General features: G+C 40.7%; 1 protein-coding gene across 3 annotated transcripts in view; it reads right to left on the reverse strand.

The window, feature by feature from the left end:
• Positions 1 to 26,672, reverse strand: part of tex2 (testis expressed 2) — a 139,115-nt gene that overhangs the window by 16,802 nt on the left and 95,641 nt on the right. The window contains exons 3-8 of one of the 3 annotated variants that reach the window (XM_068003881.1): positions 22,205 to 22,405; positions 18,680 to 19,028; positions 15,125 to 15,372; positions 14,402 to 14,548; positions 9,494 to 9,593; positions 7,461 to 7,921 (exon numbers count right to left, since the gene is read on the reverse strand). In XM_068003881.1, the coding sequence (XP_067859982.1) occupies positions 7,872 to 7,921; positions 9,494 to 9,593; positions 14,402 to 14,548; positions 15,125 to 15,372; positions 18,680 to 19,028; positions 22,205 to 22,405 (1,095 nt within the window). In that variant the 3' untranslated portion in view covers positions 7,461 to 7,871. Of the gene's footprint in view, positions 1 to 7,460; positions 7,922 to 9,493; positions 9,594 to 14,401; positions 14,549 to 15,124; positions 15,373 to 18,679; positions 19,029 to 22,204; positions 22,406 to 26,672 lie in introns of those variants that run through there. The other 2 variants (XM_068003880.1, XM_068003879.1) reach the window with 2 other exon arrangements.

Below are 26,672 nucleotides of genomic sequence, written 5' to 3' on the forward strand. Positions count from 1 at the left end.
GTGCCAAGTTTTCACATGGTCAGGTTCAGCCTGAGCAAGTGGCCAAAGGGGATGGAAATCAGTGGCGGGGGCCAAAAAGATGGCTTCACTTTTCCTGATGTTCAGCTGGAACAAGCTGAAACTCATCCATGACTTGACGTTGAACAAGTAGTCTGATAGTAAGGAGGTTGGTCATAGGTTCGAGAGAGGTGGTAAAGAGTAAAGCTGGATGTCATCAGCATAAATATAGAAGCTGACCCCTTGCCAACAGATGATGTCACCAAGGGATAGCACGTAGATAAGGAAGAGGAACCACCCAAGGATAAACCCTGGGGGTTCAAGAAGTGACTGTGCAGGGGCAGGAAAAGAAGCTGTTGCTGGAGATCCACTGGCTGCATTCAGATGGATAAGAATGGAAGCATGCAAGGATTTTTCCATGGATCTGGACAATGGCAAAAAAAGGCGATGGAGCAGGATGCTACTGTATCAAATGCTGCAAAGAGCTTGAGGGGGACAAGGAGGGATAATGCACTAATGCCACACATGGAGATGTCATGTGGCTTTGCCCAGGGCTGCCTCTGTGTTGAGGGCAGAAACCTGACCAAAAAGATTCTAGCTGGGAGTTTTCAGAGATGCGCACAAAGCTGGGAAGCAACACATTTGAGAATCTGAGGGGGGAATAATCCAATTGCTAATGCTATCCATTCCAGCCCCGTATATCCTCCTGTTTAGCAAATGTCACTACAGTCTCATACACCTTTATTGGTCTGGTTGGGGGAGGGGGGGGGGAAGCGGAGGAAGGGAAGGTAAGACTGCAATTTTCATTGAATTTTCCCCCCAATTTTACTGGAAACAAATTTTGGGGCTAGAGATTTAAATTCCATAGCAGTCAACTCCCTTTAGAAAGAGGGTTGAGAAATTACAACAATTTAAAGAGAGTAGCAGATTAGCAAAAGGAATAGATTTTTTAAAAAACACAAATGAATACATTATGGCTACAAGTCAAGTATGAAACATCTCTACTCATAGGGCTGACATTTTTCAGCCTAATTTTCTCATTCAAAAGTTACCGCCATTTGTTCAGCAAGTAATTTTAGCACATTTCCTGGTTGGCCATAACATAATACTTTTTCATGAAGGTAAGAGTCACAACACACTGAAATGCCATAGCTGACATGAGTGAACCACCTGAAACTCACCATCAGTTGCGAGATCAGTATATTAGGGAGACAATGATATCTGAAACATTAAGCAGCTCTTAAATCCAGAATGCAAGCAATGCACACAATCATTGATTCTTCTCGTGAACTGTTGAAGTACTGTGCCAGAAGACGATCCTTCACTTTCAGACAAGTGTATTTTAAAAATATGCACCACCGTTATTTGCCTTACAAGTACTATATACCTATAGGCTATCAATTCATGACCTAGGTAAACAAAAATGGGGAATTTTTGAAGAGTTTTAGTAGGCTGAATTATAGCAGTAGGTGCCACATGACTCACAAGGAAAAACCACCACTTGGTGAGATGCTGCGCCATACAGACAAGGAAGATCCCATTGAATTCCCATACTGCACAGAGTTAGCTAATCTACAGGGCAGATGCTACAGCAGTCCTCAATATCCCTGAATAGGAAAGGGGACCAAAATAATCAGACAAGGTTCCCACTCCTGAGGACTGCCCAATAATCCTCGCAGTGAGTGCATGCTGCACAAGAACAGGGTTGCGGTCAACTTAATAGTTCTTAAACAAACAGCCAACATTTGCTGCCTATGTTCCTATGTAAAGATCGTTTGTGGTACTGAAGAGTCACTACAGCTATGGAACCATTCCCTACAGCAACTCACCATCTTCAGAAAAGGAGAAAGGGAAAAAAATGTACAGATAAATTCAAGATTTGGAGCACAAGAGTTCAGAACGTGTCACACCTGAGCAGTTGAGCCAATCCTGGCTCCGCAATCACTATCGCACAATTGGAACATCTTAATTGATCGGTACCTTGAACAGATGATGACATTTATCAGAAATAATTTATTGAAATGAAAGAGTCAAGTTGCATTTTATCAATATTCTGCAAAGCAGGAATTGTAACAAACCATATGCACTTTGCATAAACTGCTGTGAAATCTCATTTACTGTGAATTTCTCTGTGCTTTACCAAAGCTAAAACAAATTTCAGTGACGGACAATATATAACACTATATTTAGATTTTCCTCAAACATTTAAGAAACTGCCATACTACACACTTCAGAACTACAAAAATATTTTTTGACTTCACAATATAGGATATTGACTTTTAGATATTACTCAATCTAGTTTGATGATATGATACAGTTGCGAATGTTATTAGGGGAGGGATATTAATGATGGGAAATTGAATTTTTTCTGGTCTGATGCTCCCAAGTCCACTGTACATGTGATACATGTTAGATGTGGAGTAAATCTCCCACTGCTCTGTTCCAATAATGCACCTAAAAGAGTACTCCTTACCGCACCACAGAAATTTCCATTTTCTACACCTGATCACCCTTATGGCCTTTCCACTATAAACTTAGTTCAAAATTGTGTGTAATGTGGTACTATGAATTTGGCCTCTTAAGAACCATATTCAGACAAGCCGAACACATTCTGCTTTGAAGATTCATACTTTCATCCAATTAGACCAGCCTGGATTCAAACTGGAGTCAAGAGACTAAAGGGCAGTGTTTCACTCGCTGTGCAACTCAGTGTGCCTGCCCCCCACCCAATTTGGACAGTAAAGGCACAGATACTGTTTTATTACAGATGATCTGGCAACTATAAAAAAGATAGGATTTATTCATCTTTTCAAGAGAATTGAGCCATAATACTTTCCTGCACAACAACAGTTCTGTTAATGAAGTATTGCCGTATGAAATTATCCAATGAAATATTTATACTTTAAAATGAAAAAAAGCTCTTGGAGACACACACAATGGTAGCATATTTATTGCAGAAAATCAACTGGCTAAACCCCTACAATATCTTTATTTACATTTTGCTTTTGGGGAGTAGAATTAATCAGATTTCATTTTGATGGGGATTATTTTCAGAAAGGCAGTGACATTGCTCGTCAGCCAAGTTACACTGTTTCAACAGGCAACATATGTTAGTAGTAACAATGAAAGGGAGCCATTTACATCCTGAGGCTCACTCTTAACAACTTGAATTTATATAGCGCCCTTAACTTGGTAAAACGTTCGAAGGTGCTTAATCAAACAAAAATTTGACACCGAGCCACGTAAGGAGACATTAGGACAGATGAGGTAGGTTTTAAGAAGAGTCTTAAAGGAAAAGAGAGAGAGAGAGAGAGAGGCGCGGAAAGGTTTAGGGAAGGAATTCCAGAGCTTAGGGCCTAGGCAGCTGAAGGCACAGCTGCCAAGGGTGGGCCGAAGAAAATCGGGAATGTGCAAGAGACCAGAATTGGAGGAGCTATTTCACAATAGCTTGAACTGTGCTTTCATAGTCTATCAATGGAACTAAGAGTGAATTGCTCCCGAATTTGTCCGAGGTTTGGAGACTCCAATCACGCAGGCACCTCCAAAACCCAATCTAGCAATTCCTTTGATAGTGATAATGTGAACAAAACAGTTTTGTTATATTTTTAACTTTGGGAGGGATGTCCAATTATGGAATAATTTTTGACATTTAAGAAAGAAATTCTATATGGTGCTGGTAAACTTTGCATTTTGGGACTCAAACTGCAAAAGACCTAAGATCCGAGATCTGCAGTTATGGTCTGGAACCATCACGTACTTTGATTAGACAGTCAGATCTGGAGATGACTAATCTGCCATCGACTGTTTACACACCACCTTTAACATTGCTGCACAGTGGTCGCCATTTCACAACAACGCTAAAGATGATTTGTGAGTGCACCCCTAAGAATGATGGGACAATACCCCGTCTTGACAGCCTGCTTCGTCTTTTCATCCCATTATAAAACATCTATATAAAAATATTCAAAGATATGTGTATAATAATTTTAGAAATGCAACAGTACTCGGATGGGCACCCTTTGTGAAACTACCTTAACTGAACTCACGTGCATCACAAGAGTAATTATAGTCCTGAGATATGAAAGGATGACAGGAAAATACAAAAGTGGCCACAAATTGGTGAGGCTCCTGCTTGGTCATGAAGCCACCATCCAAACCTACATAGCTTACACTGAGGTAGTTGCGCCACAAGAATACTCCCTGACAAAACCAGCTATACCCTCTGAGCCTCAAGCAAAGTACTGGGGAAACAATGAAAAGAAAGTCCATTCCTGACCAGCCAACGAAGCCAGTTATCTGCCAGCAGCTCAGTGGTGTCTGCCTCTGAGCTGGGCTATAACCCTCAGAGTTACTGAACATCAAAAGCTACATGTATCAGAGTTAAGGTAAAACAGGATATGGCTTTGTTTCAACAGGAACTGAGAAAACAGACCCAGGATTAGAGTTGGCATAGAGAACTGATTTAGAGACTGCCCTGAAGGAGATTGATGTGTTGTAAAAGGCAGCAGCAACATCTGATAAGCTGGATAATTTGGAAAGTCACTCCAAGAGCAAGCTCTATTTAATAGGCCGGCCAGAGGAGGCGGAGGGAAAGACTACCGTAGCCTAAATCCAGGGTATCCTTCAAATGCTTTTGGGATTGTCAGAGTCTTAAACTGGAAATTGAGCATGCACATCGCTTGAAGAAGATATGACCAAACCCAAAAGAGAGACATGTGCTGTAATCTTCAAAATGCTCAGACTCTCAAGACAAAATGACAGATTTTAGAGGTAACACCGAAGCAAGGTGAACAAAAGCTGGGTATTGAACATTTTAAGGTTTTCCCTGACACATTGTATTAATTGCAGAGCACCAGACTCAGTCCAATGACCATTAAGGATTCTTTGTGATGAGGGCATTAGGTATGGCCTTTTCCGCATGTCTGAAATTTGATGTAGGGGATTCTACCAAGATCTTTCTAGAACAAGCACTTAAAGCATTGAAGAATTTCCTGCATCAGTTATTAAAAAAGCATAAAGATTCAATGCAACCTGCACAAGTGACATATCAGAATGTAGTTTTGAGATTTGAACTTAAGGGCTTATTATAGAGAACGCTCAGAGTAAGTACTAATTCGGGGCAGCTTGGCTCACTGATGTGCTCAACTACCCCTATTCAGGGAAAGGAAAGGAATCAAGTGGTCAGTAGAGTATCCGTTCATGTTCTAAACATTTTGAATAGAGAATTTTATCCTGATTTTATGTTGTTTTGTTTTAAGGCATAGCCTCAGGAGACTTCTCTGACAATGGAATCTATACAAGTAACAAGATCTAGGATTCTTTTAGCATGTGTTGTAGAATATAATTTGGAAGTTGGGTGGTGGGGGGTGGTATATTAGGGATTGGATTTGAATCTGCAGAGGATGATGTCGTTAAAGGGACAGCATGTAGATGAAGAAGTCAGGGGAGGGAGGGGCAAAGATAAATCCTTGGGGGACTCCAGAGGTAACAGTGAGAGTGGGAAGAGAAACAATTGCTGGAGATGCTCTGGCTATGAAGTAAGAGTAGAATGAATTGAGGTTAGTCCCATTGAGCTGGACAATAGAAGGGAGGTGTTGGAGAAGGATGGTGTGGCCGACAACGTCACAGGCTGCAGAGAGGTTAAGGACAAGAAGGAATGAAAATGTACCAGGTTCACAGTGACAGAGGATGTAATTTGTGATTTTGATTAGGGCTGTGGCAGGAACAGAGACCTGTTTGGAGAAATTCAAATATGGAGTTGCAGGAAAGATGGGCATGGATTTAGGAGGTGACAACTCTTTCAAGGACTTAGAAAGGAAAGGGAGGTTGGGACAATGGGGTGGTAGTTTACAAGGACAGAGGGGTCGAGGGTAGGTTTTTTTTTGAGGAGGGGTGTGATGATGGCTGGAAGAGTACCTCAGGAGAAGGCACTATTAGTTGTTAATGTGTTCATTAAGAAAGGCTGAAGCTACTGGCATTATTAGGAAAGCCAGTCTTTTCTTCCTTTTATTACGAGAACACTCTCTTGATAAACATAATGCCCAGGCTGATTCCACTGTGGTGCAGGCTGTGGTACTATCCTAATATTTTCCCGTTTGGGGAGAAGTGGCTAGTACCATAGTCAAGGCTGATGGGGTAGCACATAACTATTCAAAGATACATCTGTTGAGATTACGGTCAAATTCATTGCTGCACAATATTCACAGAGGATGATTGTCACCACTGTTGGTGACAAAGATTTATTGCCCTTGCATGACAACCATGGAAGTCACCTATGTACTTCCACCAGGTGAATAGGGTGTTTGAAAATATGAATGGTATTTTACAGTGCAGACATGTTAGAACTCCATCAAATTTGAGGAGGGATGAAGGTGACCTCTGGCGTACAGGGGTAAGATGTGAAGATCCTCTGTTGGGAGGGAAGAAACCTTCACCCAGGGGTCAGGAATGTAGGAGAGCTACTCTGGGTGGTACTTGACCTGTCCAAGGATGGAACAGAGCAACTTTTATCCCTCCTGTTTATTTGAATAGGGGGGTGGGTGTAAAGATATAGATGGAATTTTACTGGAACACTTGTAGCATGTTCCATGACACTGATGGGCTGGACATCTGCATGGTTGTTTTTATATTGCCGAATGTTTTTATAGTGCCAAATGTTTTTATACTTTCAATATAAAAAAGTAACATTTTGTTCTTAAAGATAATAAACATATCAGAAACATGTAAAAAATGTTAAATCTGTAGGATTCATACATCATGGACAGCCTATAATATGACAAAGGTGTTTCCACTTGGGAATATAGCCCATAACATCAGCCTCTATCCAGATAGACAGAACAATTTGATGTCACTTCTATTACTTTTTGACCCATTCAGAAATGCTATTTTTAAGCTTTTCACATTAATGTGGTTACAAGACTGCAGATATTTCTTTTGCTCTTGCAGCCTTCTATCATTTCATCACCTGGTTTTGTGATACAGCCACAATAGTGAAATAAACTGTGTCAGCATCTTTTAATTAGAGGATTAACAACTCCAATAGCACAGGGCACTTTGGAATATGCTGCTATACACAGTTGTGTGTGATGAATAATTCGCTGTCTACACACATGAAAAAGCTCTGACCTACCTGCTCAGGAAATTTTAACGGTAATAAATTGACATCTCAAATGGGTGATGTAACAAAACTGCCAGAGCTGCTACATCGCGAAGTGCAACAGAAGCTGTCTCTGGGATTGGTGTTTCAAGTTGGTGCAGACAGTTGGGATGAAAGTCAGGTCAAGTTCCAAAGTTAAATGAGTTTGGGCAGCTTTCACCCGGTTTGGGGGAGGGATTTTAAAAGTACACTGAGGCAGTCTGACCTCCTTTTAAACATTTCGGACCTTTAATCTCTAAGCAAAGTTGCTGAGGAAGAACTGGCATAAACAGATCAATTTCCCGTTTAGATCATTACCGCGGTGTCCCTGTTATCATTTAGTGCATTTTCACATCAGTAACTAAACACAGTCATTAAACATTGAACAGGGGCAGAGCGGGAGGGAAGTGATGAAAGATTTTATTTCTCCATAAGTTTCGCTGACAGTAATGGCTGGCACTTTGCAATGATCGGCTCGGTTTTGGACGATCACGTTCCGTTGACCCCGAAGGGTCCAACACGCCCTCCTTGGTCTCATTTCCTCCACTGAATTCACTGGCGTGGACGAAGACGCAGCTTGGGATCCCGCTGAGAGTTTTACGTCTCACGTTTTACGTCTCACTCCACTCCTCCAGCAGTGATCGCCTGTTCTGGAAGATGTCAACTCCCTGCGACACACATTGAACCTGCCACTGGCCACGCTGGTCAGTGTGTAATACAAACTTGGATTGCTCGATGTTCAGATCCTTCGCCAAGTTGAAGAGATACTCCTTCCAAGGGCAGGCTCTCCTTCCCAGGACGACAAGCAGGAAGTGGAGAGACAGAAGACGAAGATGATTCCCTCCGTGCATTAAAAAAATGTTTTTGGTTACAACGACCACCGTGTATAGCGAGCAACTTGTGGTGACACCAACACACCCGCTATAAGCAGTGGAGACTGTGCTACATATTATTCAAAATTGCTGAATTTTTAAATTACATTTTAATTACATTTAAGTAACTATTTCTGACTGTACAAATAGATGTTAGCAATTTTCAAACTCAAAATACACCAACTGGAGTTTCAACAATACTGATGAGCTAACTGTCTTATATCAATGTCACCACAGTTCTCACTTCAGCAGATATAAAGTCTCCCACTACAGGCACTGAACATGTACTAGGAGAAAAGACAATAGCTGGAGGTGTCTTATTTCATGTTCTCAGTTAGATTTTCTCCCCCCCCCCTCTTTTAGTAGCTTCACAAAATGCAACAACCTCATCCCAGCTAACAAGTTGAGCAAGCTATCTCTTCCAATTTTCTCCTTCTCTCTTCAATACTCCATACGATCTCCCATTCTTCAGGTGGTCCAGAAGCATCCACCTTTTCCTCCCATCCACCCTTCCAACACCTCTTTCAACATTCCCTCTCAGTATATCCCCAATCCAATTAATTTGCTTTTTCTGATTACAATCAAACTACATTCTTCTTGCTTGTATCATTGCCAACACCTCATTACTTTCTCCATGTGTCTTCAAACCCATATCTCAAAGCTCTCTAGAAGCCTGACCTCTTTCCTCAGTATATATGCTTCAGCACCACACTCTATCAAACTCTTCACTAATCTTTTCTTCAGTTCTCTATTCACATTATCCAGTCAGTATCCCCTTCCTTTCACTAAATGCAACTTTTCCCATTGTAATCCTAGCTCTCACCTCCTTGGCACGTGACATCTTCAGTCATAGCTCTGAAACTGACCACGAGGAAATGCAGCAGAGCTCGAAATACCCTCCTACTTTTTACCCTTTACTTTTAGAAAAGGATTGCGACTGTACCTCAGTACATCAGGCTAGGACCTAGTATGTTGGTGGGCGGAGGGTGCGGAACAGTCACGTATTTAAGACCATAGCCCACTATGTAGTGCAATGTGTTGATGCAACACTGCTTTGGGCATTTTTCTTTAAATGTTTTGCTCTCCGATCTTTACGATACAATGAAAACTAAGAGATACGAACATAGTTATGTGACAGTCCTTTTAGCCTAGACCCAAGATGCTGTTGGCAACTCTAATTTTTCTGCAGCCATGTAACTTGCAAGCATGCATTTTGTTGTTCTGTATTCTACCATGGATCTGAGAAAGCCTTGTACAACTCAATAATAAAATTTTAGAAAAAAAATCTGTTGCAAAGCCTGCAGGATACAAAGACAGAAGAACTCAAGTATGATGGTAAAGCAGATTAATGTAATAGCAGTACTTTGATTAATGTCACTGAATTCTGGATCTACATCAATGCAATATTTCAGTGTAACTTTGAATCTAGAATATCTGACTACATCAAAGATCAGTGAAGAAGCACCTGATGAATTTTAACCGTACTTACCTTGGTGATTAACCAAAGGTTTTGAAGCTTGACATATTCTCGGCACAGCAACTCCCATATCGAGTTCAGTCAAGGTCAGCTCATTCATAAAATATGGCAGCTGGAATAGTATACATTAAACATGTGAAGATGTAGTCAAATTTTGAGAAGCTCTATAATTTTGATGTAATCATGAAACAAAATCCTTCCCCACCATGAGAAATTGTTGCCCTTTCCAACCTAAAAAAAACTACCCCAAATAATACCCCTTTCCCAACGAAAATAGGATAAAGCTCCAGCAATAGTGGTGAAATCAATATTTTGAACTCCAATGGCCCATGTTTGAATCCCAAAGGGACTGAAACTTGGGTGCTCTAAATAGATGCATTCATTTAGCTTTTGGTTTGGCCGCTAGATGTGTCCTCGTCGTCCGTTTTCGAAGCATGGAAAAATTGTGGCAGCATATTAATCTGACCCAAATTCAGAGGGTCCCCTGTTCGCTAATAAAATATCCACAGTCCATACAATTTAGCCTCCGAGCTAAATAGTTCCATTCTTCAGCACTGATCTTGCTAGTTTTGCCCTTGTATTTAATGCCTGAAAAATTAGGATATATACACTTACATATTTTGAAAATACTAAAAGGAGGTTTGTATCTAATTATTGTTTCCTCCTCTTTAAGCAACACTACTTTGCCCATGCTTTGACTTTAAAACTACCTTTGTTTAGACACCAAAACAAATTTCAATATATTTAATAATAGGAAATAAAAGGTTAATTTGATAACTATATCATGCACATGATAAATTATAACACATCCGTTCTTAAGCTCCCATTGATTGGTGATGGGAGAAGGAAGAATAAGTTCTTTCAGTCCTTATACATACCAGCCAACTTCAGTCCCAAAACTACCTTTGTGAATTAGTTAGGCTTTTTCAGTCAAGCCTGTTTTATCCCCCAACAATGTGCCTCAATTCTAAAGTATACCCTGCTGCACACCAACACGACATTAATATTTTCAATATCAGCTGCACTTATGATCTATGAGCAAGACTGCAAATTTAATGAAATTATAAGTAAATTTCGGCTATGAATTCACACCAACTAGGAAGTGGACTGATTGCTCAGACTATCTGGTTACAGCCAGAGGGGAAATTTTAAATTACATATTTTAGCAGAAGCTGGCAATTATGAGAGCACTTAGACGGCTGCTGTGGAAATAAGTAATATCACACTAGTTCACGAGAGGGGACTTGAGGTTGGAAGTAAAAACACATTATCGGATAGATGCTGGGGTCATTTTAAACCGCACCTGGCCATTGCCATGTCATTCCTGATCTAAAAGTGTGTTGAGGAGGAGATTGGATGCTAAAACACAAAAAATATTCCATCACCAGAACCAACACCCTTTACTTTAAGCACAAACATTCACCAAGTTGTAAAATTAAAAAGGCCAGGTTACGTGCTAAATATTTTGATTTTTTTTCCTGCCTCCTTCACATCGCCAATAAACTAACTAGAAGTTCAAGAATGTCATTTAAGAACACAGAATTCTCAAAGTGGTACAAGGTTTATCATGTTTAAAACTATTTTATTTGGAATTACAGATGATTTACATACCAGTGCTTTGTCAGGGCATATTAATAAGGTAACAACATTTCCATTCCCATCTCAAAGCTGTACAAAGATGTATGTCATTATATTCAAATTACTTTCCCTACAACAAAAGGTCAAGAGGTAAACAACCAAATCATTCTGCTGAAGAGCATTATTGCCCAACTCCTGGAAAAATAAATGCAAAATACCCCTATATTCTTGCAGCCATCCATTAGCAAACCAAAGTAAAGGGCCACTGAAGCCTAGCGCTTGGCAATGTATAGGATGGATTGCAGAGATAAGTGGAATTCTGAACCTGGCAAGGTAGGGCAAAGAGCTTCAAGATTTTTATTTACATCTTATTACATTGATAGAAGATTCCAAAGAAGCAGGAAAGTTGTTGGAACGAACTAAGATTTGCTTCCTAATTGTTACGAAGGAATATTCTTTTAGACTGCATTTATCTACTCTTAAAAATTCAGTGCATGTCAGCATCAATTTGTATAAGTTACACAGGCTTATTGGTCACGTCCCTGATAAATTAAAAACTCTATAAATTCCACCTCCTCATGTAGAGAGCACTTGGCTACATACGTCACAGCATTTAAAAAAGAAATTTATCGTGTGAAGTGCTTTGAAAAGTTTTTACATGAAAAGCACTATAAAATAAAAGGATAACATACACCAACCATCTGCGCAGCATGGGCAGTGTCAGATGAGACTGGCATCTGAATTTACAGCCTTTCCAATGGAGTTGAAGCATTTACACCAGTGTTATCAAGCTACCCTTAAATGTGTCATTTTTTCCATAAAGAAAATTTAAACTAAATAGTTTTAGATTTGAACGCAATATACAAGTCATTCAATGTCTTATTCCATTTCTTCTACACAGAAAAGATGTTTCAAGATCAATATCTTCCACTTACTAAGCCATTGCTTTGGAAATATTCACATCCTTTTGCCATCTGACAGGACACTCAGTTTTTTCTACTGTTAGTTAAGTACACATGAAACTATTATAAAACTTAATGCATGGACCTTTTATATTAAAAAAAACAATGACATGTATTTAATTCCATTCTCTTCCCTAGCTTCTTACTCAGGCTGACTCAGAGTGCACAACACTGGTGTCTTGTTTCACCAACCTGAGCTTCAAACTCCACATTCCAGCCACCATGACTGCCTGTTTGAATCTCTGCAACATCACCTGCATCCACCCTTACTGCTACCACTGCTGAAACCCTTATTCAATCTTTCATTACCTCTAGGTTTGATTACTTTTTCAAACAAAGGGTAGTAGAAATCTGGAATTCCCTCCCCCTAAAGGCAGTGGATGCTGGGGCAAATGGAGCTTTCAAGACCGAGATTGACAGATTTTTGTTAGGTATGGGTATCGAAGGTATAGAATTCTAGATTTTTATTACTAAGTGTAATGAATCCAAGTTTGCTGATGATACAAAGCTAGGTGGGAAAGTAAGCTGTGAGGAGGACACAAAGAGTCTGCAAAGGGATATAGAAAGTGAGTGGGCAAGAAGGTGACAGATGGAGTATAATGTAGGGAAATGTGAGATTATTCACTTTGGTAGGAAGAATTGAAAAACAGAATATTTTTAAATGGTGAGAAACTATTAAATGTTGGTGTTCAGAGAGACTTGGGTGTCCTCATACAAGAAATACAAAAAGTTAGCATGCAGGTACAGCAAGCAATTAGGAAAGCAAATGGAATGTTGGTCTTTATTGTAAGTGGGTTGGAATACAAAAGTAAGGAAGTCTTACTACAATTGTACAGGGCTTTGGTGAGACCTCACCTGGAGTACTGTGTACAGTTTTGGTCTCCTTATCTAAGGAAGGATATACTTGCCTTAGAGGCGGTGCAACAGAGGTTCACTAGATTAATTCCTGGGATGAGAGGGTTGTCCTATAAAGAGAGAGATTGAGTAGAATGGGCCTATACTCTCTGGAGTTCAGAAGAAAGAGAGATGATCTCATTGAAACATAAGATTATGAGGGGGCTTGACAGGGTAGATGCTGAGAGATTGTTTCCCATGGCTGGAGAGTCTAGAACGAGGGGGCATACTTACAGGATAAGGAGTCGGCCATTTAAGACTGACATGAGGAGGAATTTCTTCACTCAGAGGATTGTGAATCTTTGGAATTCTCTACCCCAGAGGGCGGTGGATGCTGAGTAATTGAATATATTCAAGGTTGAGATAGACTGATTTCTGCACTCTAGGGGAATCAAGGGATACAGGGATTGGGCAGGGAAGTGGAGCTGAGGTCGAAGATCAGCCATGATCTGAATGAATGGCAGAGCAGGCTCAAGGGGCTATGTGGCCTGCTCCTGCTCCTATTTCTTATGTTCTTAAGAGGATATGGAGCCAAGGTTGGTAAATGGAGTTGAGGTATAGATCAGCCATGATCTAACTGAATTGGGTTCTGCAAAAGAATCTTTAAGCTACTGTTTTTTTTGTGGAGAAAAAAAAGGGGATACTTAGAAACACTTAGAATGCTCAAAGGGGCAAGTTATGCACCCAGAGTGTTTCCTGGAACCTTGTGAACAAGGTCTTCCTGTTTCTCTTCAAAAAACTAAATGGTTGATGCTCGCAATCTGAAATTTCCCTCACCCTTTTTTTTTAATACTGGCAAAATACCACGAGTGCCATTTGAAAAGAGGAATCAGCATTCATGTCATGTGACTTAGTCCTGAAAACTAGCTCCCAAGGCCCATGATATTCAAGCAACAGAAACCCAATGCTATTATCTGCTCAACAAAACAACACTGCAAAAAAAGGAGTGTGTTGCCTTCAGGAAGGCAAGTCATTGTAGCTGGGAGTACTTCAGTAAATCGAGAGTTTCAGTAGGCCACAGTCTGGTACCATGAAGCCCCACTGTATATTCTACAATAACCCCCCTCAACCACCTTTTCTCATGCTCACTCTCAAACAAATCCAATCCTTGCTGGTATTTACATATTCCATTATCAAGCAGTTAAAAAGATGAGAGAATGGAACCAGGAGCAGATTAACAAATATTTATCATGTCTTTAAAGGTCAAATAGCTCAAGACACACCGTCTAAACTCGCATGAATGATACCCACTTGGAAGCAGCCACTGCTAAAACGTATTCTTAAGTAAGGTTTTCTAGACACCTGAGCAGAACATGTCTATGATCAAATAACAGACTTGTAAAAAATGCAAACTTTTCCAATTGCTATAATTATGCATAAACGAAATCCAACTAAACATTTTTGCCATGGAAAATGATATTAACTGCAAATGAAGTTACAAAGATAAATTTTGACATAGATGGACTGCAACATGTTGAGTACATACCCTAATCTTGCTGAGTTTCATCTGGATCTTTCGAGACACCAAATTAGACCAGTATTTTTCACCCAAGAAGTCCCAGAAGATTCTCCCAAGCAATGCATTGACCCAAGCCACTCGCTGTTCTGTCTCCTCGATTTGACTGCTTGGCAACTGGCATGCAAAGAAAATGCACAGGACTATTAAATAATTCATAAAATGTCAATCCATATTCACTGTTACTGTCACACCAGGAATATTAAATCTGCCAGGATGACATGGCTAAATTTTACAAAATCTGATTAAAATTTCTACAGTATTTATGAACTATTTCACTTTTTCCAAAAGATTATGTATAGCATTTTGATATCTAGTATATGAGGTGGAATTATTAGATAGAGCCAAAACAAATGCACACACAAGCTTATCTAAAGATAATTCTAATACTACACAGTTGGACTCCCAACTTGAAGACCAGGGTGTTAAAATCTAAGTCTTAGTGCTGTCTATATCATTTTAAGGAAGGGGTATGTCAGAGTGTGGGGGGAAAAAAGACTGAGCATCTTCTCAACCTACTCACGTAGCCTTCTTGGAGTCAACCAAGAAGTAACATTGACAGATTCATGGAGATATCTGCAGCTTCAACTGTCCTGTCTTAAAGTTGTTTCACAATAGTGTTTTTTTAAAAAAAAGGATGCTGTGGATTGAAAGAAAAATATCAAAAAGCATAACCAATTTATTTATTCCTACCTTATTATTAGCAGTGGGGCTACTTTCTGCACTGTGAACAGGACTTAAGTTAGGACTGGAGATTTCTTCAGGGATGTACTTTGCCATGTACACAATGTAGTCCAGAAGCATTTTCTGGCGTACACCAGATATGAGATCTTTCTGTTTGGATTGTGACATGATTTCTTCAACGCTTCCCTTACTACTGTTGCGACTATGTGTCAGCATTCCCGGTTGGCTATTGTTCCTACTGTGTGATGGCACAAACCCTAAAATAAAGCACAATTGATTAGTCATGTGAACAGTTGAATTATTCTAAAAATTCTTCGTTAGTTTTACACCCAGACTCAAACATCAAATCTGAAATGTCAGACTTCTGATGTACTTTGAAGGCGAGGGGAAAAATTAAGTAAATCATTGGGCTATCAAGACTTCAAAATTTGATATTAAATGTGCCCCCTATTAAATCTATTACTGGAAAGTTCAAAGTATTGAATCTTCAATTATCTGGTGTAAATTATACTGCTCATTTCAAATGAAATTTTCTACTGAATTATTTAATGAGCTGAACAGGCAATATAAAGTGTAGCACAGTGGAGATTCAAGCCAGGATATTAATGGAACAAATCCACTGGCAGCAAGGGAATGACGTAAATTGGGCAATAAAATTGAAGGTATGTATGTTCAGGATTACAACCCTTTAAAAGGTTACAATTCTAACATATATTACAGAATTTGATTTTGTTTTTGCCAATTTAGATTGTGATTTTTTTTTGCACAACTTTATTACACTAAAGATTCAACAGGTCTAGTCTTGAAAATAAAATGAACAAGGTCATTATCAATGTTCCTTATGAAAATGGAATAGCACAGCTTCTTTGCAACCCCTGTAACCCCCTCCAGCCCTAAACCCCATAGAACTCTGCGTTCCTTCAATTCCGTCCTCTTACGCATTACCCCACTCCACCTTTGTCGGATGTGTCTTCAGCCATCTAGGCCCTCCCTAAACCTCTCCGCCTCTCTCTTCACTTTTAACACCCTCCTTAAAACCTACCTCTTTGATCAAGATTTTAGTCACCCTTCCTAATATCTTCTTTGGTTATGTGTCAATTATTGTTTCATGACACTCCTGTGAAATGCCTTGGAATGTTTTCCTATGTTAAAAGGAGTTATATAATACAAGTTGTGTTGCATTTAATCAGTTCATGTCTTGCATGTTGTAATTTCTTATAAATGTTCAAGTCTGGTACAATCGCCCATTTCTAATTATAGACCTCCCAACTCTGACCTATAAACTGAGGAAAATGTTGTATCGGTGTATAAAATGCCCCTACCTATGGCTTTTGAAACTATCAAATTGTTCAGCCATGTGACGTGCCCTTGCACAGGATACAAAGCAGCCAAGAAGTTGAAGACAGTCCAGTATGGCAACAGAGCCACTGGTCATAGGGTTGTGGATTCCAATTCAATGAAGCTAATGTGCAACTTTGGAAAGGTTCCAAAAATAAAACTGGAGCATTCCACAAAGGAAACTTGATGAGTAGGAATGTCCAGCAGCTTTTCCAGTGTTGAAGGAAAGCTTACTGTGGGCCAATAAGAGGTAGCAAAGAGGAGTTGGGGGTTCAACATGATCAAATCAAGAGCTAAAAGTGGAGTTACCATCCTACATATTTAAAAGGAAGATGTTACCTACAGTAAAATTTCAAAAGGGTGCTCATGAGAGTGCGCATCCTAAGTGATAGATGGGTGAGGCCTTGATGATGGATTGCATCATAACTGTGTGGTCTTTTAGACTCAAAGAATACTTTGTATTAAGAAGCATGATTACAAATTTGAGAATTCTAAGTTTTTTCTGCCATTACTGTTAAGCTCCACTTTGATATTTCCAAGTATGATACCACATACTTGGATTTATGCCATTTTCACACCGCATTTTAAGCAGTTCAATTAAGATTGGTTCATTCACTCTTAAGCCTCTTACAAATGAGTATTATTTTAGTGTTTGTGTATATATACCCCATTACTGGGATTTTTTTGGGAGGGAAATTTGTGTATTATACTTCACGATTTACAGTACTTAACAAAATGAGCAAGGGAAAACAAGACAGCTTGTTCCATTTGGTGACTTTGGGAGTAAATCCAAACATAATGCTGTGCATCAGTTGGTGCATGTGCTTTGCTATTAACAGCTTTACAAAGTTTGTGTTTTGCAGGGGACCCCCCTTTCTTTTTCTCACCAACTTCTTCCTGCCATTTTCTCCTCTCCTAAAAGCTTCGACTTGGTTGCGGTGTGGTTCCACTCTCATCGGTTGTTCCCTGGTACATTGCCCAAGCAACTATTATTCATGTGAAACATAGATATTGAGTGTAGGCAGGTTATTCAACCCTAGGGACATCAGGATAGAGGCCAATATTGTCCCCACACATGCACCTTTAGCAGTATTCACTGGATAGCAGTCAAGCGCAGGAATCCTGATTGATTTCCCCCTCCATAATCCAAGGGCGTTAAAGACAATTATAGTACCCCTATTACCCTGGCTGAGACCAGCTTACTCACCACAGACTGCAGACTGAACTTGGGACTTTTTGTTCTGTACACCTTCAACTACTCACTCGATAAGCTTGCTCAATCAGTAAAGAACTAAAGTCTGGAATTTATCAACTGACAAGGTATATTAAATTAGGGAGCATGACAAACTATGAGAAAGACTGTGGGAGACTGCAGGGGGACAGATAGATTAGGGGAGTAGGCAGATACATGGCAAATACATAGGCAAATATATAGTATATGTTGGGACAAAGAAGAGAATGGAAATATATCCTAAACAGTAAAATTCTCAATGGAGTGGAGAAACAGAAATTGAGGGACACATGTAAACAGCTAAAGGCAAATGAGGATTCTGGGTTTCAACACAGGACATTGAATACAAAAGAAAAAATATATACCACACACAATTGGAATACTACATGTAGTTTTGGATATACCATTATAGAAAGGATATTGAAGCCAAGGAAAATATGCAATGTAGATTCACTAAGCTGACGCCTGTTATAACAGGATGTAATTATGATGAAAAACTTGGAAAACCAGGGCTGAATTCACTGGGATAGTGAAGGTTAAGCAGGAATCTAACAAAAGGGTTCAACATTCTGGAAGGGTTTAAGAGGATGAATAGTAAAACATCATTTCCACTCGTCTGTGAATTGATAACTTAAAATTAATACTAGAGGCATAAATGGGGGAGGTTGGAACTGTTTTCATGCAAAACGTTATTAGAAAATGGAACACATCACAAGTGGCTATAGAACCAATATAATAACATACAAGAGGGAATGAGTGAACACGAAGAAAAATATCAATGAGCATAGAGAAAAAGCAGGGAGTTTGGATTAGAGTAGATCATTAACGCCATCACAAGCACAACAGGTTGAGTGGCCCAATTTTTATATATATATATATCTGACACACAAAAGAGGGGGAGAGAGAGAAAGATGGAGATATACACACACACACACGCCTTTTTTTAAACTACCCTCCCCATTGTGATTTCAGTAGTATAGCAAACATTGGTTCACCTGGTATGCCACCTCCTCCTAGACTGGCTGGTCGTTTAGCATCAATTTTTGATTTTGAGGCTAAAATGAATCTCCTGAACCATTCTTCCTTTTCTCTACCAGTCCTTCCAAAAAGATATAGAACTTGGTCCTTCTGGTAAATTGGCTTTGCAGAATCTTGTGACCCAGAAAATTTCCTTGGTTCCTCAAGTGCAGTTTCAACTTTATCAGCAGGGAGTTTTTCCTCTGCATTTTCCTTCTCTGTCTGAGTCTTTGCCATAAAGTCATCTTGCCTGGCAAGTTCAATGCAAATTGGGTACTTTTTATTCCATACTCTTTTTCTAGCCAGATCCTTTGGAACCAAATGCACCTGTTAAAAATGAAGGTCATCCTTTTACATTGCAGTTTGATGTTTTGGTGTTTCTGAAAAATGTTTTTCTATTATCACAAACACATTAGTATAACAATTCTGCTGCTGTTTAGCAACATATATCAAGACTTAACAAGAGGGGAAGAAAATCTCAGTCAGGAAACACTGCACAAATAGCATAACCTCCCAATAAAATAACAGGGTAGATTTTGACTTCTGGGCTGCTGACCAGCAGGGCACTCCTCTGGCCGCCTGTTCCAGCAGCAGAGGCTGCCACGATTTTGAGGCCGGGCCACATTTGAATCAGACTGGCAAGCTACAGGTGCCAAATGGGCGTCCCGAGATAGTTCGCCAGTTCTGGGCCACAGAAATGTCGGCTGGCTAGGACACCAGCAGCAACTGAAGGTGGGACCATGGGCAGGGGCTGGGAGCCAAAACCTGCAGCAGCCCACAGGAGCATTTCTGCTCTTACAAAATTATTAAAAGCTTACCTTTTTGGCTCTATCACCAGTGGAACTGGTCAGAGCATGCATAATGTGCGCTCCGTCTAATGCTATCCTAACATGGCAATCTGGGTGTTACAGGACCCTGATTTGCATATTAAAAAGGAGCCTACCACCGGAAACAGGCAGGCACTTCGGGTGCCCAGCGGTAGGCCTGTGAAAGTTGCAGTGGACCAATTGGGGTTTAACGGGGCGGTACATCTACCGACCCTATTTTGAGGTTGTTATGACTCTGTTAATGCCGCATTTTGGCAGGTTAAAATAGACCCTAACTTGTTTTCTCAGAAATGTTAGGTATCTGAGCCATAGTTTAATGAATTACTGGAAAGCAGGATACATACACTGCATAAGCGCAACATGCAGTATTCTATCAGGGTGAGCTTTCGGAAGAATCCCCACTCGTCTGCTGCTGTTTTTGTATCTCGTTTACCCTTGCATGCTCCTAATTGATCTTGTGTTGTTGCTTATGGGCAAAATTTGGAAAATTTGTGTCTCTTCCTGTAATTGTTTCTCTGCTGCTCTCCCACTTCCTAATTGTCTGTCTCTGTTTTACTACTTGGGTTCCACTCTCCTCCTTTCTCTAAGCATGTGTCTCACATGTTTTCTCATTGTTCTGTTTTTCTCAGTCACTAATTGTTTTACATGCTCATTTTTTCTGAAAATTTTTCATTGCCTCCCACACTTACTCCTTTATTGATTTTACCCTTTCTAAAGGCCAAAGCAAAAGTAAGATGGCATCCAACATGTTAAAGTTGTGTATCAGGGTAGGTTAAGGAAATGCCAGGAACAGGCACAGAACTTGAACACAAAGTGCTGCAGCATGCATGAGAGAGAGAAATGGGGAACTGAGAGCTGGAAGCGAACATGAAGATCAGGCTGGAGGAAGGAATTAGGCAGCCAGAGCTTCAGAATGGGAGATGGCTTGAAAGAGGAAATTAAAAATACATATTATGCTCCTCCTGCTCACCATCAACAGGGTTGCACACTATGTGTTCCCTCCCTCTAACAGGCTCTCGTGTCTGTATTTTGCCTCTCCTCACAATGATGTCTTTCTACCCCCCTCAATAGGGCCACCCTGTCCTATCTGAACAGGGTCTCCCTGGGCATCACTCTTCCCTACCCATGGGCTTCTGTTCTTTCCCCCTTTCAAATGAGGCGTTAAACCGAGGCCCTGTCAGATGGACGTAAAAGATCCTATTCGAAGAAAAGGAGAGTTCTCCTGGTGTCCTGAACAACATTTATCCCTCCACCAATATCACTAGACAAATCTGATTATTTACCTCATTGCTGTTTGCTTTCTTTCTTTCCAACAAGTCTCTTTCTCTTCCCTCCCTTGTTAACAGCAAGCTTCTTTCTCAGTTTCTTTTACCCTCTCCACAGCATCTTTCTTCCCTAACAAAGTTCCCTATCTTCCCCCTGCCCAGCATCAAATGGTTTCCTTGATTTTATTTTTAAAAGATTGGAAGAAGGCAGAGCATATAGAAACTTAGTGTGCCTATTCCCTTAGTCCCTCTCGAGTAATTTTATGTCAGCTTGTCAGCATTTCAGGGCAAGTATAGTGTCTCAGAATCTGAAAACAGTTGAATCTTACAAATCCCTCAGATCAAAAGGCTTTCTTTTGTTTCTTATTGCTTTGTTATACATTTTGATTGAAAAATTAACTGCATGCTGACCATTTCTGAACTTCAAGAACAAGTAATCAAAAAAGAACTTTCCAATAAAATTCAATACCACTAGACAGCAATCCTAATGTTGGCAGCCTGATAAGTCTACCTGTCCACCGTGATATGCTTTCATACATTCTCAGCTCAGACACTGATATTTTATGTAAAGACAGAGTCTCACCTCAGAAGAATATAGCACTTGTCCTTCACACCAGTCACTCTGTACTGAGCAGCTTTGACAAAGAACAGTGAACAAGTCATACTGATTTAATAATCTATGGCTGCATTTTTTTTTACAGTGGTAATGTTGGTATGAAGCTTCACCTTGTAAAGATAAAAATGTAGAATTGCAGAATCAGGGCTTAACTTGACTCTGGAGCAGACTGAGACTGTGTATGGCAACTGTAGCTGTGTTGAACCCACTACTAATAAATAAACCAGTATTTTTATTAAAAGGCTTCTATATCAATGAAACCTTTAATAGCTTGTGCTTTGCTACATCAAAATGTTGTTAGATTTCAAACAAGTCATTTCTTAAAACAGAAGATTACAATTCACTGCAAACAGAACCACACTGGGAACACTATGTTGAACATGAAATACGAGGTTGCCAATGTCACTCCACTTTCAGTTCATGATGCACTGCAGCTGTAGGGTTCCTGTGGAACATCCAACTTAATCACCCATGCAAGAATTGTTGATTCTAATCTGAAGCTTCTGTCCAATTCCTGCGCCAATCTTTGGACCTAACGCAACAGATTAAGTGTGAAGTCCACTCCTTTCACTGATCAAATTTGTTTTCTTATAAAAAAAGGAGTCAGTGTTAGGAACAAGCTGTGTGAGTTAAGTAGTTACTGCTCATTTAAAGTATTGAGTATATTGCACTTTGTGTATTTACATTCTCAAGTTTGTGATATAACCCAGACTGTATATAAAATTGAACATCAATGCCACCATATTTAATTATCCTCAAATCAGTACATTTGCAGGCCGTCTGATACTCACTTACCCTACTATCCGATAGGTCATAAATCTTCTGGCTGATATACATGACTTCTGCCTTGGCTTCATTGAAAGAAGCCCTTCGGGAAATATTTTTATTTGGTTTTGAAAGCCTTAGTATAGTCCCTTCAAGACGGATGAAGACAGAATGGGTCAGTGTAGCATGGTAGGTTTCAGGATCATAATTGTAAATTTCATTCATCCAGCCCTGTAGAGAAGAAAAATGTAGAATAAAAGGTTTGCACAAATGCAACTTCTTTAAATATACTTGTATACCAGTGCCCAATATCAAATTGACAAACCAACAAAAATCAAAAAGCTAAATTGATTTCAAACCTGGAAAGAAATATTTAGTATGTAAAATCATTAATGTCATTGTAAATCTCCTTTGTCATTGTCCTTTCCCTTCCCCTCTTAAAAAAAAACAAGCTGGAACTTGGAAATTTCTGCTCAATAAAGAGTCCTGCCATATCACAACAATTCCAAAGTGCTTGCAGAACCACATTTGGGATTGAATTGATTCCATCCTTCACAAACCCTGCTCAAATCTTTCTCCAACCTACCAGGCAGGATGGTCTATCCCAAAGCAGTCACAAATAACCAATGCTGCTTCATGATCATCAGGCAGAAGGATATGGAGATATTTATTTCTTCTGACAGAATACTTTGGTGCTTCAGATAACTGAAATTTCACCAGTTGCAAGTGAAACGGCAGTAATCCTAAAACTCGGGTCAACATTTTGGTTTGGGAATTTTCCTGAATGGCACACCACAAAATGCTATCAACTGGAAATTTCTACCTCTGTTTTAATTATTGGGAATGAAAAACAATGTTATAATTTATATTCTAGTAAAATTATTTGGATGGTGCTGTAAATCAGCAATTATTGTTTTGTAAACCCTGTAATTATCTGGATAGATTATCAACTTGTATACGCTGAAAAATTCTGCATTTCCCTCCAGTCAACTACTCTGATTCAAGCATTTAATTTACTACAGTGCAAAAACAAATGTTTGCAGATATATCTGACATAAATATTGCTTCTGCACTCTCTGGCTGTGTTGTGGCACTCCTCTCCTGGAGGCAGTAGTATCGAGTTACATCGAGTCTACAGCACAGATGCATGCCATTCGGCCCGACTGGTCTCTGCCAGCGATTAAGCTCCAAATGAGCCTCCACCAACCCCTCTTCGTCTAACCCTATCAGCATATCCTTCTCCTCCTTTCTCTCGTGCTTATCTAGCTTCCCTTAAATGTATCTCTGCTATTTTCCTCAACTACTCCTTGTGGTAGCACGTTCCACATTCTTACCATTCTTTGGGTAAAGAGGTTTCTTCTGAATTCCCTATAGGATTTATTAGTGACTATCTTATATTTATGACCTCTAGTTTTGGACTCCCCACAAGTGGAAACATCTCTACGTCTACCCTATCAAACCCTACTATCTTAAAGACCTCGATCAGATCACCCCTCAGCCCTCTCTTTTCGAGAGAACAGAGCCCCAGCATGTTCAGCCTTTCCTAATCAGGAAATCCTCAGTTCTGATATCATCCTTGTGAATCTTTTTTGCACCTTCTCCAATGCCCCTATATCCTTTTTATAATATGGAGACCAGAACTGTGTACAGTACTCTGTGGTTTAACCAATTTAATTTGTAATTCTTTTACCATTTGGAAAGTGGTTGGCAGTGAAAAGAAAAATGGACTGTACTACAACCGGCTGCCAAGGCACGAGTTTAAAAAAAATTACAAATCTAAAACACAACCAACATATCTGAAGATTCTGGTCTTTGATTTGAGAACATCGCTGCAGGAGTTCCTTAGGGCAGTGTCCTACGCCGAACCATCTTCAGCTGCTTCATCAATGACTTTCCCTCCTCATAAGGTCAGAAGTGGGGATGTTTGCTGATGATTGCAGTGTTCAGTTCCATTCGCAACCCCTCAGATAATGAAGCAGTCCGTGCCTGCATGCAGCAAGACCTGGACAACATCCAGGCTTGGGCTGATAAGTGGCAAGTAACATTCGTGCTGCAGATGTGCCAGGCAATGACCATCTCCAATAATGTGGAGATGCCGGTGATGGACTGGGGTGGACAAATGTAAGGAATCTTACAACACCAGGTTATAGTCCAACAGTTTTATTTAAAAATCACAAGCTTTCGGAGCTTACCTCCTTCGTCAGGTGAGTGAGTGAAGAGTTCTAAAATCGCATAGCATATATTAGGCTGGGAGACAATCACAGCAATCAAAAGGTATCGTTGGTGTTCAGATAGGTTAGCCACGGAAAACATTACATCCCAGTATACTGAATACACAATGGGTCAGATTATATAGCCATCAAAGACGGGCACCTCAGCACCTCACTCTACCGCAAGCCCACGGACAACCTCACGATGCTCCACTTTTCCAGCTTCCACCATAACCACGTCAAAGAGGCCATCCCCTATGGACAGGCCCTGTGAATACACAGGATCTGCTCAGATGAGGGGGAACGCGATGGACACCTACAGACGCTGAAAGACGCCCTCATTAGAACGGGATATGACGCTCGACTCGTCGATCGACAGTTCCGACGGGCCACAGCGAAGAATCGCATAGACCTCCTCAGAAGACAAACACGGGACGCAACCAACAGAGTACCCTTCGTCGTCCAGTACTTCCCCGGAGCGGAGAAACTACGCTATGTTCTCCGCAGCCTTCAACATGTCATCGATGACGACGAACACCTCGCTAAGGCCATCCTCACGCCTCCACTACTCGCCTTCAAACAGCCACCCAGCCTCAAACAGACCATCGTTCGCAGCAAATTACACAGCTTTCAGGAGAACAGCGTCCACGACACAACACAACCCTGCCACGGTAACCTCTGCAAGACATGCCAGATCATCGACACAGATACCACCATCACACGAGAGGACACCACCCACCAGGTACATGGTTCATACTCCTGTGACTCGGCCAACGTGGTCTACCTCATACATTGCAGGAAAGGATGCCCCGGAGCACGGTACATTGGCGAGACCATGCAGACACTGCGACAACGGATGAACGGACACCGCGCAACAACCGCCAGACAGGAGGGTTCCCTCCCAGTCGGGGACCACTTCAGCAGTCAAGGACATTCAGCCACTGATCTTCGGGTAAGTGTTCTCCAAGGCGGCCTTGGAGACACACAACAACGCACAATCGTCGAGCAGAAATTGATAGCCAAGTTCCGCACCCCCGAGGACGGCCTCAACCGGGATCTTGGGTTCATGTCACGCTACACGTAACCCCACCAGCGGGGAAAGGAACGTTATTCGTTGTTAATACAACTTCTCTCTCTCTCTCTCTCTCTCTCTCTCTCTCTCATCTGACCCATTGTGTATTCAGTATACTGGGATGTAATGTTTTCTGTGGCTAACCTGTCTGAACACCAACGACACCTTTGATTGCTGTGATATATGCTATGCGATTTTAGAACCCTTCACTCACTCACCTTACGAAGGAGGTAAGCTCCGAAAGCTTGTGATTTTCAAATAAAACTGTTGGACTATAACCTGGTGTTGTAAGATTCCTTACATCTCCAATAAGAGAGAGTCTAAACACCTCCCCTTGACATTCAACAGCATAAACATTGCCAAATCCCCCACCATCAACATCCTGGGGGGTCACCATTGACCAGAAACTTAACTGGACCAGTCACATAAATACTATGGCTACAAGAGGTCAAAGGCTGGGTATTCTGCAGCAAGTGACTCACCACCTGACTCCCCAAAGCTTTTCCACCATCTACAAGGCACAAGTCTGGAGTGTGATGGAATACTCTCCACTTGCCTGGATAAGTGCAGCTCCAACAACACAAGAAGCTCGACACCATCCAGAACAAAGCAGCCCGCTTGATTGGTACCCCATCCACCACTGGCGCACCGTGGCTGCAGTGGGTACCATCTACAAGATACACTGCAGCAACTCACCAAGGCTTCTTCAACAGCACCTCCCAAACCTGTGACCTCTACCACCTAGAAGGACAAGGGCAGCAGGCGCATAGGAACACCACCACCTGCACGTTCCCCTCCAAGTCACACATCATCCTGACTTGGAAATATATCGCAGTTCCTTCATCGTCGCTGGATAAAAGTCCTGGAACTCCCTACCTAACAGCACTGTGGGAGAACCTTCACCACACGGTCTGCAGCGGTTCAAGGCTGCAGCTCACCACCACCTTCTCAAGGGCAATTAGGGATGGCAGTAAACGCTGGCCTTGTCAGCGATGTCCACATCCCACGAATGAATAAAAAAAAAACCTTCAGGACATTTTAGATCTTTAGCTGGTGTAGTAAAATTTAAAATGCAGGTTGGTCAGAATTACAGGTTTAACATCCTACAGTCACATGCAAAATAAAGTTATCAGCCTCAATCATGACTCAAAAGTATTAACATTTTTGATGATCATCTTTTCCAAGAAAAATCTCATGCATCAGCACAGTATGCACC

This window comes from Heptranchias perlo, chromosome 23 (genome assembly GCF_035084215.1).
Source record: "Heptranchias perlo isolate sHepPer1 chromosome 23, sHepPer1.hap1, whole genome shotgun sequence".
In the NCBI taxonomy this organism is placed as follows: Eukaryota; Metazoa; Chordata; class Chondrichthyes; order Hexanchiformes; family Hexanchidae; genus Heptranchias; species Heptranchias perlo.